Source organism: Lineus longissimus, chromosome 2 (genome assembly GCF_910592395.1).
Source record: "Lineus longissimus chromosome 2, tnLinLong1.2, whole genome shotgun sequence".
NCBI classification, from domain to species: domain Eukaryota; kingdom Metazoa; phylum Nemertea; class Pilidiophora; order Heteronemertea; family Lineidae; genus Lineus; species Lineus longissimus.
In genome coordinates, this window is record NC_088309.1 from 973,754 (window position 1) to 989,702 (window position 15,949).

General features: G+C 41.0%; 1 protein-coding gene across 4 annotated transcripts in view; it reads right to left on the reverse strand.

Annotated features, from left to right (window-relative positions):
• Positions 1-15,599, reverse strand: part of LOC135500294 (rabphilin-3A-like) — a 36,656-nt gene extending 21,057 nt beyond the window's left edge. For 2 of the 4 annotated variants that reach the window (XM_064791691.1, XM_064791662.1), the window contains exons 1-5: positions 15,497-15,599; positions 13,284-13,412; positions 8,775-8,914; positions 8,240-8,383; positions 398-527 (exon numbers count right to left, since the gene is read on the reverse strand). In XM_064791691.1, the coding sequence (XP_064647761.1) occupies positions 398-527; positions 8,240-8,383; positions 8,775-8,857 (357 nt within the window). In that variant the 5' untranslated portion in view covers positions 8,858-8,914; positions 13,284-13,412; positions 15,497-15,599. Of the gene's footprint in view, positions 1-397; positions 528-8,239; positions 8,384-8,774; positions 8,915-13,283; positions 13,413-13,525; positions 13,543-15,496 lie in introns of those variants that run through there. The other 2 variants (XM_064791673.1, XM_064791683.1) reach the window with 2 other exon arrangements.
• Between the last annotated feature and the right edge of the window lie 350 nt (positions 15,600-15,949).

The window sequence follows — 15,949 nt, forward strand, 5'->3', positions numbered from 1 at the left end:
TTACTAAACATGACTTCGTATCAGCAGCTCAGTCGCAGAATACAACCAGTCTACAACAGCATTCAAGCTTCTCTCTATATTGCCTGGTGGCGCCGGGAGAGCCTGGAATAAATCCAATAAAAGATTGACGGGACGCGCAGCTCTAGTTGATACAAATCAATAAGATACACTTGACAGGGGATCAGTTACAGTCTCACATGATTGTTAGTTTACTTCAGAAGAAACTCCCTGGTGACTATAGACCAGGAAACAAGAGATCATCTTCACAGAGGCAAAATTGAATGAGCTTAAAATCACCCCGCAAATGAGGCATTTTTGTCACAAAGCTAATTATCCATAACCCTGAATGGTGTGCTTGATTAAGTCCCCTGTGCGTGGATTCAAGACAAAATCTCACCTTTTTACAGTCATCGCAGTACGTTGGTGATGCTCCCAGTAAACCAAACTCGTCCCCACACAAGATGCACTGCGTCGTCCCATTGCCAATGGCATTCTTCCGCATATTCTCAAGTTTTTCCACGAGATGCCTGCATCAAGATAATTAGATGAAGTATAAGTATTAACGCTAATGAGGATAATGATGAAGAAAGGGCTTAATTACACTTTAATGATGAAAACGTGATCCTTTTGGCAATTGTATGACGTCAATCTGATGTCCAAAATGACATCTTTTGTTGTAATGACGTCATCTGCATGGCTTAAGCCATCTCCATCAGTCTACAGACACTTACAAAGGACGCTGCAATTAGTAAGAGATTTCTTCAGTGACGGTTTCAGAATGCAAAGCTGTTTTAATTGATAAGTCATAAACATGTCAATCATATGAGACATCAATTAAACCAATGCTCAAGTCAGGCACACCTTCCAATCTGTGTGCATCATTTACAGATTAATCACTTTCACATTGTGTAAGTGACAATATCCCGGTCTTATGATGAGGATCAATCGGCTTGCGGTTAATGACTGATTACTATTGATTGCCATGAACAGCAAGATTGTCTACACATGACTAGACCACAAGTAATTGGAAAGCAGGTGGGATCAGGAATGCAGGCTGTGACACATTAGACATGAGATAAGTTTTGTGCACACATGTGATTAACTGGGGGCAGTGGGACTGATTGGAAGGGCTGATAAGTCAACCACAGGCATAGACTGGAGGCATAGACTGGAGGCAGTGGGACTGATTGGAAGGGCTGATAAGTCAACCACAGGCATAGACTGGAGGCAGTGGCATCTACAGCATAGAGTAGGGAGAGTGAACAGCCAATGATCAGGAAGACATCCCAGTCATGTCACTGTCTATCATTTGACACAAAGTTCCACACAAGGCATTGCTCGAAAATCAGCTCCATCTTCAGCTGCGGAAGCATTTGATCAGATGACAATGGTACAGGTTCACCTGCTGACTGCCAGTAATCAGCGCTATTCAAAACGGCTGATTGGCAAGGCAGGTGACATTTGATAGGAGTGGCAAAGCTAAATGTCACTTGTTAATGACATTGTCAACAGGGAAGATCAATTGAATGGAAGCTTCGCAGTGGGAACAGGACACTTTTTTGAGAACATGCAACTTCTTATTTGGTTCGTTAGCTCTCTAGACAATACTTGGGTCTATAGGGTCTATTGGGTCAATACTCGCTATGATAAAAGAGCTTCAGCTTGAATAACAGCTGACCTTACGTTTGCAACACAATGCATATTCAAGAAGCAGTTACTTCATTTCTTTCAGGCAAAATCCATCATATTCTCCCACTCTGTGGAAAACCGATAATGGAAACTATTTGACACGAAGCTGAAAATGAACTGAATCAAATCATTCAAACTCATTTGATGTTTTTAATTCACTCTCAAAAACCCCATGAGCGAAATCATAATTCATTCCATTATGTTCAAATGGCGACAGCCAGCTTTATCAGCATTGACATTTCCACCATTATTCTTGAGATTATGAGGCAATTTTTTGGTCTGGTGACAGGTTATTGTGGAGTGGCAATGATATATGAAGACAAAGTTCAAGGACACAGTTAGGAAGGAGCATTTCATCATGAATTGAGATGTTGGGGGAAGCCTGTGTATTAAACACGGTGAATTTATTTGGACCTCTAAAATCTGAATGGTTCCAGGCCTGATACCATTGAAGGGCTGTGGGTTCAATTCCTGGCACTGCCATGCTCGTCAGGGGGTTATAGTCACTTCTACGACCCTTTGCAAGTCTTTCATGTAAGATTTAGCTCTTGTATAGCTGACATCAGGCAGAGACATAAGCGATGCTACATTGCAATATTGGTAAAAGAAATATGTCAGTCTGAGACAACCAGCACTAATCCTGTTACAGACAAGTCTCACTTTTATTCATTTTAGACAACGCTCAGTCAGTATAAAGAGAGAAAACGAGTCATAGACCCTGGATACTGAAAGACTCTTGTTCTGATAGAGTTAGTAACTATTAAGTTACGATCTGATCCATCAATCTCTCTCTACCATGGCACAAATAGTATCGGAAAAACGCATGATTTTAAGCCATCTCGGGTTCCATCAGCAAGATCTATGCGTCTTTGAAGGCGAGACTGCCAATAATAAGTGCAGGTCTTTGATGTAACATCAAGCTGACATCAGGCAGATATGATCTGTACAGTCGGTAAGTGATGCTACAAAATGACACTGTGATATAGTTAGAACGCAAGACAACTACGCTGTGATACTCACAGTCTCACTTTTATTGGTTTTAGACTCAGATTACACGCAAATGTCAAAACACACCAAACAAACAAGACAATAGGGTGACAGTCCTTCAAATTGGAAACCAATCCTTTCTTAACATGCTTGGAGGAATCGCCAGGCACTGAACACTATATGTAACCTGTAGAAGTCGTGACATGACCGCCAGTCAACCCAACTACTCAGGAGCTGTTATGAAATGACGACATGGCCTATGTTCTTAGGTCATTGTCAGGTCTCTGGTCATTAGTAAAACATGTAGGCAATATGTTTTTCCTGATGAAATCCTTCTTGAAACCCTCAGCATGCATGGACACCAATCAATCAATTCACTACTCTGATCGAATACTTTCCACAGAGTATTATGGACCAGTAAATCACTTGAAAGATTGCATGAATAAGACTCATATCTGCTCGGAATAATGCAACATGGTCACAGTAGATATGTGTCAATAGCCTGAGAGGAGGCGATGCCAGGATATTCTTCATACTTTCTGTGTTTGTTGTACAGAGCTGGAGTCATTCTGCCTCGGGGCGGAGGAAGTCAACCGACAGCTGATAACACATGCAACACTAATGATAAGGCGTGATATTGTCCCTGATGTGGTAAAAAACCTTTCCTGAAACACAGCATTCCCGACATGGACATCATAAATCACACTTTGATCCAATCTGGTGATATCGAAAACGATCGAGACTTTCCATAGAATATGAATAAGTGGACCAGTAAATCGCTCGAAGGTTGTCTGAATAGAACAAATAGCTGCGAGGAATAATTCACCATCGATGTGCAGTAGATATTTATCAGTATGGTGATGGGAGCATGATGTGTTGTATGCAAGTCTGAACCAAGGCTGAATTGACAGTATAGAACTTGTGATGTTTCATCATGAGTATCCTAACACTAACAGTTCAATCACTGGTCGGTCGGCTGCCAACCCGCTTGACAACGACCAGGGAAGACCATGCTATCGGCCGTTAAAATCATGAAGTATCTTCAAATACTTCAACCAGAACATCGTGAAGATTCCCATCACCAGTTGGTGTGCATATAATTGATCGCTCACGAAGCCATGCGATGGAATGTGCGTTGGAAATCAACTCCCAGCGTGCTGCAGTCAAGGGGCAGCCAATCCATACTAAGCAGACATGCTCTAGTTTCAACGATCTGAGACTATTTCTAAATATTCAAGTCAAGCCCCACAGGATATGGTGCACTTGGTCACCCCCTTTTCCAAATTCTGGATCTGCGTCGGAACCATGCCAGCTAATCATACCATAGTCAATTTGGCTGTCTTTAAAACACAGGAAAACACCATTTTCCATCAGACTTTTCATACTCTATTCTGGGCAAGTCTTCAGGAGACATCAATTGGCAATTTCGGACTTGACACATTGCTATTCAACAGCCTTAATAGTCATATTCAGATTCTTCCTTGAGCAGTGACATCCGTAATTGACAATTTACTACCCTTCTTCTGCCCAAGGGAGACAGGCTACCACATTATATCTAAAAATAATGCATTGAAATATTTATGACCGTGATATGGTTGGGTTGATATAGCCATTCATTTGGAGGCTCATAATGGAATAATCAATGCAAGATTACATACTTCTTCTAATGGCCGGGTCACTGACTAGTCATTACAAAATAATCAATAGAGAAATATCCGGTACGTTACTTGACATTTAACACTTTTGATGAGGGGAAGCTATGAAGGAACTGCGACCTGTCTTGGCAACTTGAAGCCAAAGGACCATGTGATTGACACCCACTTCTTTTGCACTTCTCACCTGATCCAGGCCTTTTTCCCTTTCTGACATGACATTGGGCAGCCCAGCACAAGGCACAATGCATCGTAATTCTACATCGCGTTCAAAGGACTTGCCAATTCCGATGTAAAACAGTTGGCAGATGTATTGAACCCAGGTTTCTAAGTGTTGATAGATGATAGAGCATTCTTGAGTCTGATCCTTGAACAAACAAAGCAATCTATATACTCAGAACTTTATTACAGATTTTGACATATTCTAGCTTCGTACTACAAAACTAAATCAAATGAACCTGCGAAGCTGGAATATGACGTCCAGACCATTGAACAACTTGGTGTCACCAACCCATAACTTGAATTGAATATTCTCAACTGGTCTTACTCTTAGATTAGTGAAACTGGTGAATATACAAAGAAGCATTCAAAGGCATGCCAAACAGTCCGTTTACAGGTCAGAAGAACTTTCATGTGTGATAAACTCAATCTGACACATCTATTCCTCTGGTGTCTAGAGATGCCACAGGCAAACCAATAGTGCCACCTTGTAGTCAGAACACGCCCTCTATCAGTCCTCCGGGACCAATAACTAGGTCTACACAAGACCTGCATCAGTGATATTTGTCTCCAGTGCTCTCGTGAGGGATTTTGTGATCTGATGCGATCAGACCTTATCTGGACAGGCGGGATGAAGCCAGTGCAAGATGAGAATTGCTGATGGCCTATCAAAAAGAGAAGTCATCTGATACGGCTAGATTTCAAATATGAAAAGATCGGTTGCTTTTTTCTATCTTGAAACAGACAATTACAGAAACATGACTCAATGAGCCTTTTTCTACCAACCATATACCAGCAATTTAATGGGGGTAGCCAAGAGTGTGTTGGGGTAAGGGGGGAACAGCCAAGGGTAACGGGGTAGCCAAGAGAAGGACCGGGGATACCCAAGAGACTGACTGGAGGGGTAGGGCTCTACCTACACCTGGCCATTCAACCTATTGTTTCCCTTTAGGTTACCACAATGAGAACTAACCACCCATATCCAAACACCATTCATCTCCCTCAATCAAAAGGACCTGACTCGAATGATCAATGTCATTCAGACAAGAAATCTATAGCATTATGAAGATAAAGCACACAGACACTTGACTCTTCATTGATTTTCTGCTGACTGCTTGGTTTGAATTTGGCTGATTAACCAATTCACCCATTTCTGCCACTTGAAACTTCAATGGTGCATAATTTGGAAGCCATTGCATCTAGCTTCATAGTTTTATAATGGATACACATTTCCAATAATCGGATACCAGTGGTGCAGATTGTCACTAGTATAGTTTATAGTATTGTTGGGCAGAGATGTGACATCAATTTTGTCTACACTTAGACATTATTTTAGCGCTCATGACATACTTTTGGGCCCTCATGACATACTTTGAGATGCATACCCCAGTAAAAATCAACCCCCTATTGCATGTATTGGGATGTACAGATACAGTGTTAATATATGTTCCAAAGAAAACACTATATTTACACAGGTGGCCAAGCTTCCAGGTTCCAAAGAATGTAATTCAATAAATGTCCACCCACAAATCAAACACGCCTAGATACCTGTCTAGGTGCAAATATAATTTTTGATAAATTATTTCATAGTCAAACACATCACAAAATGAAAGGTACACATTACAATCATTCACATGGGAATCATCTGACTGCAGTAAATCAGCAACATATTACATGGATATGTTGTTTTCAAGAAACCATATTCACCTGAGCATAATATTGAAAAGCTACTCAACGTATGTAAGATCAGGCTTGATAGACCAAGGGTCTGAAAGCTGTAGGCATTACTTTCACACTTTATCAACTTATGATTCATTTATCCAGGCGGTACACAACCTAGATTAAGATGCACGCCCATGGCTTTACATTACATTGCTCCACACCAATCATCAGCCACAAGATTATCTTAGCCACCACATCACATTGGGTCCCAACTGATTGCCTGACGTCAGCAGGGACAACATGGGAATCATAATACTCTCAACTTTCACCCAGAATCAATTCAATTCTAGGGATTTTTCTGGTGGCTTCTGCCCATGCAGCCAAACGGGAATGAGTCCAGCCCAAGGGGACCACACTATAAATTGCACTTCTTCACCAAGCCTGTTTTCAATCATGATCAGTTGACTATAATCTCAATATCATCATCATGGGATTCCCAAATCATGCAAATTGATTTGCTTAATCATTAACGCTAAAACTCGCCCACAAACTTTATGTCATGAAGTGGTGTTCTGTGCGATTCCCTAAGGAACTTTATCAACATTGGCCATCAGTAGTTGCCTAATGGTTGTAATAAAACTAGCACAGCAAGAAAGTTGAGTTGCTACTGTTTGGTGACAGTAAATGGCTAGCAGAAGTGGCAGGAAGAGGGCATTTATAACGGTATGTGATGGCAAAGTGATTTGTTTACTTCAAGTTTTCTGGGTAACACACAGCAGAACAGTTGACAATGGCCACAGATCCTATATAAGATAGCTCTGACAAGAAACCAGTTCACACTTGTCTCTACCAGTTGAAAATGGTCTGGACCAGGTCATACTGGCCTGTACCAGTTCATACTGGTCCATTTTCAGAAGCTTCAATATTGTTGTGCAAAAGACTCATTAGAGATGAACGAAGTTCTTTCAAAATCGATGAAAATGAATTGGAAAAACTCCGCCATCAATAGGTCTACGCAAGAATTTAGTCACGATCAATTACCGAGGCAATCGTCCAAAGACACCCGGTAAAACTACAGCTGGTAATCTCAGTTCATTCATCACTATTAGAGAGAGACGCCTTGAATAAGAGATGAGAATCCCTTGCCATGATATCCACTGTTTAGGAGAGCCCATCGAGATACCACAACCAATCATGCCTTGGTCTTCGATATGTAGAACCGCTTTCGGGGAGACGTGAGGTCAGCCAAATTAATCCTATCTGAGAACAGAACTTGAGCCACTCTCCAATACTTGCTGTTTTTCATCACACTATTCAGGCAGTACTAAAGCACTCCTCTGACGGAGATAAGGGTGATATGTCCTCACCAGATACCTCAAGCTTATTCACTGAGATGCTAATGTACCAGGCGTGAGGAAGTAAGTAACTATTTCAGATAATTTATAAGCAGAAAGTCCGGAGACTTATAACCAATTTCTGTGTTTTGGAGAACACAGTGAAACTCTGTTGAGGTTCGGTCAAGTTTAACTAAAGATCATTCATGATTCAAGCTTTACAATACATTGACTAGAAGTCCTTAACAAAGGAGTTAACCTAATTACATTTGAACCTTCCATGTCGGATGAACACAACAGCAATATTGACTTGGTATCAGACAGCATTATGCCATATCCTTTGCTGTATCCTTCCTTGTCCAGGCAAGTGGAGATACAGTCAGACTTCAAACACCATGCTCGGATGAGAGACAGGTGTCTTAGGGGTCAATGTCATCTCTTCAGTTTCCACATCAAAGCAGGGCATCACTCCAGACATTGGTTTTCTCGTTATGGTTATCATGAATATCCCATGTTTTTTCGCCGAGGGAATATTGGACGAGATATTTTAAGAAGAGCTAGAGAAAAATGAGAGATCATTTCTCTAAGTAATCAATTGGGCAAATGTCATGGGTGACTAGATGATTTTTATACCTTGACCTGCCCTCAGATTGATTGATATAAACCCAGAATTCCAATCGATTCAAGAGGTCTTACCCGATTCGTTCCTGCTCTACCTGCTCCAACATGTCCGCTTTCTGTATGACGTTCATAATCTGTTCTTGCTCCTCACAACTCAAATTGTCTGACTTTTTGAATTGGGCCTGTTTGTTGGTATGAACTGACCAGCCCGTACCCAACCTGAAATATGCAATATTCCAACTTTACATTCATTATCTTCTCCTTCACCAACTTCTTTATCACAGATAGTCCTTGAGAGAGATCTACACTACAGTACATACATTACATTCAGCAGATTTTATGAAACATCGAAAACATAAAGTGGAGAGACAGACCCATCTTTATGATCGAAAGACAACTCAACGATCCAGAGCCTGGTTATTCAAAACAACTGCACATGGTGTTTGTTTCAAGTTGTTGTCATCTCACACTAACTCAAAGGTAATGTCAAATCAGGTACTGACTTACTTTGAACTAGTAACATGTCTAACTTGGGCCTAGTGAACTAGTAACATGTCTATTTGGGCCGTGGACTTTCTCCGTCCAAATGAATGCTTCTGATCATACTTACTTGGCCCTAAGGGCAAGCTGACGATCATTCGGACAAACCCAGCGGTCCATATTTGCAGCCACCCTCGCCACAAACTCTCCCATTTAAACCTAACACAACACACGGAAGGAATCCACGTTTCTCCTTCTCATCAACCAGCTCTGAAATGATAGAAAGGGCAGTTCGTATTAGACATCAAGAATCAGAGGTGATGGGGGAGATATCACGCAGAAAGGCCATGTCGATGACAAAATCTCTGAATCCGCTCAGCTTACTGACCTGTTGAGCTAAAGCCTACTCTCCACTCCAAAAGTGTGCGGCTTCAATGAGCATGCATTGGATTAATTTTGCAGTAAGTAATTGCCTGCAACTGACTACAAAGCCTCTGAAACCAGCAGAACCATAATGGCTTATTTTTTCTTAAAGTTGTATTCTGCAAGGGATTTGGGTAAGACATACACTGGGAAAAACATTGAAACAGTAAGAGTTTTTAAAAAGTACCAATGTGAATGCAGCCCAACAGCAGACTACAATCCATGTTTTATGCAGTATCTGTCACTGACAGATCATAAATCCATAGCTTGTGCCAGCAGGCAGCTAGCCAGGAGGGCATTAACCAGAACTCAGCAAGAAAGCTGACATTTTGTGAGGAGACTTCTTGTTTATGTACCAAGATCAGAGTGCCCACATTATCGCACCGTGTCCACATTCTTGTTTTTTTAAAGGAGAAACCTTCAGTCCAGAGTCCTTGTGGGTTAATTCTATTTACTGCACCAGTGAGTACATAACACACACTCCATCAATTGCCTTTGATTCTGGCATGGCAATGACCAACAAGTGATTCCTAAGATTACACCGTTTGAAGACGCTGAAGGACACATGTTTGGTCACAACCAGTACATGCTCTGGCATACTAATGCGACTCTATATAGCTTCTGTGGGGAGGGATTGGGGGAGGGGGAGGGAGAAGTTTCACCATGCCCATTCACAATTGCAACAAACAGGTTATTTCTTTAGAGATGCCAGCATGGGTAAGTCAAACTCCCCTAATCCCAATCTCAAAAGAATAATTCTTCATTCTAGTTTCAAAACAACTACCATGGGACAGCAATGTTTTGCATGCTTGAAGCATATTGGGTTGGTCACACTTTACCAAATGAAAGCCAGACTGATAGATTGGCCTGCAAGATAACGATGTGTCAAAAGACTCCTGATTCACAACTCATAAAATGGTAACTTGCCATTTGCCACATGATGCTGCCATTGCAATGAGGGAACAGGCCGAGAGGTGAAGACACACTAGGTTTCAGGGGCAGGTGGAATATCCATTAAAACACAATAAAAAAGAATATGAACTCCCTGAAAAGACAACAAAACGGTACAATGTTTTTTACCAGTCGCACAATCGATTTAACCAACATGAAACTTCATATTCCGAATGGGAATAAACACTGCCAAGATCAAACGAAACCTCATCATCTCAAATGAAACAGGAATTGCTCCTTGGCAGATGTTCACTCAGGACAGGCTTTTTCTATCAACACAGACGCAGAAATTATGGTACGTATTTACAATTTCAATAACCATGATAAAAAGTAGGAGAAGCACCAATCTGAGATTGAACATCCTGGGTGATGCATGTCCCATCGTCAGATTCAAAATTGATCATAGTACATTGTAACGTACTGTAAACAACTTGTGTTTGTGAAAACATCATTTTCAGATTATCTGTCTAATATTTCTGCGAATGGGTGCAGTCTTTTAAACTAAGAAGAAATGCCATCAGGAAAATGAACCATCATGCATGTACGTGTGATATTGAGAAACTTGATCCAGTACCACGATCCCATTGCTTTAATCTCCTGATTCCCTGCTAAGTACTCCGAGCACGAGGCACAGGTGCGCCAAGATGGATCATTATCCTGCACATGACATTTTGCCAGATCACAACGATTTGTGCCATTTACAAACAGAAACATTAGATTACCACTTCAGAATTGCAGATATCGGATACTGCACGTCAAAATGTCAAGCCGTGGATTAACTCTTCCTTCAGCAGTTGAATTTGAAGCAATGGTGTCTATAGCAAGATTTAGATGCTGAGGCGTAGGAAGTAAGGTGTGAAGACATGAAATGGCTCCAGCTAAAAGGTTACTACTGTAAACAGTGAAATGTTGGTGAAGCTGAAAGATGGCCAGTTTGCTCACTTCCGACAGCTGGTAGAATCATATATTTTCTGCCCAAATTTCATGGTACGCTTCCATATTGCGTATCAGTATGTATTTGACCAACGTCATTTGTGATGCTGCTCTACATAAAATTGTCATACTGCCGAAAAATTCACACTTGCCAAAGCTCGCTATTACAGTAATTACTCCATCATGTCTTAGACGGAGATTTGCCGCTGATGCCAAAGTGTCTCTTTCAATGAAGCCGTTATCTCTCATGATGAATCTGCCCAGTCCTTGAACTCTTCATGAAGGATTTCCAATAATAAACGAAGGGATGAAGCTGATAACTGGATGACACTCGTGGTTAAGCACTGGGGGATATCACAAGAATTAATCATTTACAACTCAGGGCTAACATAACTATCAAGTTAGTCGACAAGGGAAATTGCAAGAGGCCACTGCGACTTTAAAAGATTGCAAAAGTGTGTCTTCTTCCAAATTGAGCAATGACCAACCAGTTTTGATTGAATCATGGAACAGTGACCACAGGTCACTCTGACTTTAGGCCCAGAAACCCAATCCTTACAGGCGGTTTTTAAAAATACCAACATCATTCAGAGTTGGCAAGTTTACAAAACAGATATATTATACCAGTCCTCAAACACAAAATAATGCAGGACAAAATTAACAATTCATGAAACTGTACACATACAATGTACCTCTTATACATGGCATGATTATCTAAAATCATTACATCATGCATGTAGTGTGACATGGAATACGTATCAATTATTCAGCGGCTGGTTCTGAAGTACTTAAGTAAACAAATTATGTATTCATTTCATTCAAGATTACAAAATACGATGAATTATTGACAATGAATTATTGACAATTATCGAAATCAGGTCCAGGTCATAGAGCGCAGATCTTGGACCGATTCGTTCCAGCCCAGGTTACATATGCAAACACAACTACCTGCATCAGGACATAGGCCACATTATCTAACCAGATCCAACCAACTCAATCGATATACTTATCCTATGAGTATGATCGGCACCACAAGCACATCAATGTGTTTCGTAAGAAAGAATCATTGGTAAATATTTGACAGTGCTTGCTCAGCACACTATGGGATTTTCAATCAAGTTGGACCACCCCGATGAAGGCTGTCACAACTAATTGGAGTTGTTTCCTTGTCAAGAGCTAGGCACAAGAGGCAGCCTGTTACTATAGGTTGAAATGCACATCGGATGTGAAGTCCAGAGTTACCACTGGGATAGCCTCTGGACAGGCAGCCAGTCAAATTTGAAACAGTGAAATTGACACTCAAGAACAAAGAGTGTGGTACATCAATGGTCCCTTTTTAAACTTATTCACACATGACAACATGACATCAAGCTTGATGACATGTAGTGTCATGTGACACAGACAGGCTAAAATTGATCCATACATATTATAACCGCATTCCATGAATCGATTAATATTGACTAAAAGGGTTTATGATGTTTGCATACACCCACCAGTCTGATAAACTGTTGATGTCCTGGCGTAATAAACAAAGTTTGAGTGACATTTACGGCCAGGAATCATATCAGCATTTCCAGATTTTTCAAATAGCTTCATGATATTTTTGCTTTAAAAACATGAGAAGAGCTAAGCCCATGGACACTTTACATGTCTCATAGCACAGATCCCAAGCTATACAGGATAACTATCACACAGCCAATACAATACAGAGCAATTATCACTCTATTGTCGGTATTTAGTCACATTACTGGTTGGCTACATGATGACCCTGACATAGCAAACAAAGTCAGAGTCGCTCTTGCCACATGTCCAACTCTGAATAAAGGACTGAGAGAGAGACGTGAGCAAAGTTACAGCAAGTTGAGGTGGATATCCCCATTTGGTCAAGGGGGACATTTCCCAATCATGCCAATCCAACTGGCAAAACCACTGATGGCTCAAGTCAACTGAGGTTCAACTTTAGGCCACAACAACAACGTGAAGAATGGAGTATCTCTGAACTCTTGTTAACTGAATGGTGACTTGAATCATGTGTGATAAGTCATATCAAGATGGTTAGCCGTCCCGTTGCACAATTAGGGACACACCAATGATGTATACATCCCCCACATGCTAACCTACTACATAACATACATAACATACTCTCCCAATTGAAATCTTAATACCATACCACATGATGCTACACACCCATGCTGATATATGCCTGTACATGGTACATCATGACAGATTCAAACGTCAACTTATCCAGAAGAGTAACAGGAACGATAAAACCACAAGGAAGGAATGACACACAACGTCTCAACACGCCAAATGAGATCCTCGGTCAACTTACCTCCAGAGAATTATGAAATTGTCATACAAACACTGGGAAACACTGGGAAACAGTTGGCAATGTTACTCCACAGCATCTAACAACCAGTGGCTGCCGATGAACCCAGGCCCCATTAGCATAATCAGCCAACTGAAAGAGGAATCAATACCAAGAATTAACTTTGGGGCTACCAAGGGGCAAAATGTGAGATTTCACATGTGGAAAACAAGGATAGGACTAGGTGTATACATGCTATTCCATACAACACTAAGCTGCAGAAAAAATCCTGAGGATGTTAATGAGCTATTTCGTGATTGCGAAATCAATAGCATACATTAGTCGGTAATCTTAGTTACGATGGATTAGTCTTGCTCAATCAGCTGAGAGGATGTCTGCAGTGCCGGGCTGTGCTTATGAGCTATTGGTCTCTACTAGCCAGTCAACTTGGCCAGTCAATTTGGCAATCCAAGGGTTAATATTTGTCTTCAACCTAAAATGCTATCAGACTGATATCAAAAGACTCCATTATCGGGATTGAAAATTTAAAAGCTCAGAGACGGCACCACAAAAAGAACATCTCTTCTCTTGAAAGGATTGCCAACGAAAAGACTGTTAAAAGGTTTGACTAGCATATGTGATCGCGACAGAACATCATCTTGAACAAAAATTTGCAACACTGAATATGGTATGAATGATGACAAGAATAAGAAGCTGTATCTATTTCCAAAGGGATAGGAAAAAATCTTAGTTTTGTGATTCCAATTCCATCCTGGATACACTTTGTTGACGTAGTTGTGTTTTTATCACTTTCTAATTCGCATCTTTTCAGGCATAACACAGTATACATAACACCTCCGTTGCTAAAAAACCCATCAGCAATGCATGCTACTAATTTGTTCACCCTCCCATTAGGCTCTCACTGCTGAACAAACTGACAATGAAAATGAAGTTAGTAGCAATGGCAAAGCATCGGTAACCAAGGTGACGAAAAGCTTGCAAGTTGAACAAACCAATCAATAACAACATAGCGTTGAATCTAATGTTATTTGGGGAAATAAACAACTCTGTCAATTTGTGTGGTCTGGGTGGTGTACTGTTAGAAAATTAAAAACAATCAGACATTTGGCACATGCCCAATTTCATAAAATGAACAGTCAGAAGATGATTTAGAGCTAAAATTTGCAACTCGATTGTTCATGAGCACTGATAGATAGCTCAGTGATGGAAATGTTTTGCTCTTGATAATGACAATCCAACCCATTGGTATTTCAACAATAAAATTCTTTTTCAATGCGCTTTACAAGCCAGTTGTCATTAAATCAGTACACATCAGCTGCTGGTTGTTATCATCTGTCAGCTGTATAACTAATACCCAACAGGCCTACCGGTAATTGCCATTCATATAAATCATGAAATCAAACCTGAAGAAATCTGTTACAACAGGACTGCCATGACGACTGCATGACACACTAGATTTTTAACAGAGTACTACCAATATCCTTTTATAGCAATATCACGGTATTGGACCTCATATGTTTGATCCGATCGCATTCAACGATAAATCGATTGAACAATGGCACTTAATTCATCAATTTATCACCTTTTCTGGGCTGTGATAGGGGATTGTTAACTCAAGTTCTGAAAATCTCTCTCAGGCATGGATCCAAGCGACCCAGGAGACCTATGCCAGCCCCGACCTATGCCTATGGTGTATATTCTAATATAGAGTGACCCCCCCCCCCCCGCCGCCCTAAAGTGTCTCATGTTAACACTAGTGCTGGACTGCAGTCTTACTCTTAGTCTTATGGAGGAATATTGGCAATTCAATTTCAATCTCTCTCGCCCTAATCCGTCCTACAAATGCAAGGTGATGCTGGAGATCAGCCCAGGGCCTAGTCATACGGACATTCAGCAGTGGGATGAGGTATAGAATGAAAAACCCAAGTCTTGGGCAGTATAGTCCCCCCGGCCCGGCTAAATACAGTCCTGTGCAGCAGACCTAAGCTGATTTCTCTCAGCCCAAGTATAAGACTATACATAGGAGACAGGGTAGACAGAGCTCTGACACATTTTCAATGGGATTGTATAGTAGTGTACAATGTATCAGCGTATTCAGTGTATACGCGTCACATATATAAAGCAAGAGCAGTAAAAACCAACACGTTCAATCACTGCAAACATATAAACTGCACGATCTGTTAATGTGAAAAATACTTTTTTGAAAACCTACATACCTAATGTTTGCTTGGGCACCGATCAGAATCTTCAAGTTGTTGCCTGAGAAGAGAAATCGGGAATTTTGTGAGAGAGTTCAGGCACCGTCTTGACTGTATCAGATCTGGGCAGTCACAATCGCTGCTAATAGGGGGCGTGGTCATCTTGCCCATGGAGTTTTCATCATCATGTTCATCTTTGAGGCATTGTGGCCCAGGAATTAGGCCTTTGCCTCGAGGTTTTTGTTGTCACATAGTAGAATTGTCCTGCCAGGACATGTCACAGCCTATCTGATTATTCCACAACTAACATCCTCCTCCTAGGTCGAGACATCACGTCATCCTAATTGCTGGTCCACTGCGTCCAGAGTGAACCTAGGTCTTGTCACAACCTAAATATGCACATTCTTCCATTGGTAGTGATGTTCAAAATCCTGTCGACAGTATTTAGCCACATCCATCATAGATAAGCCT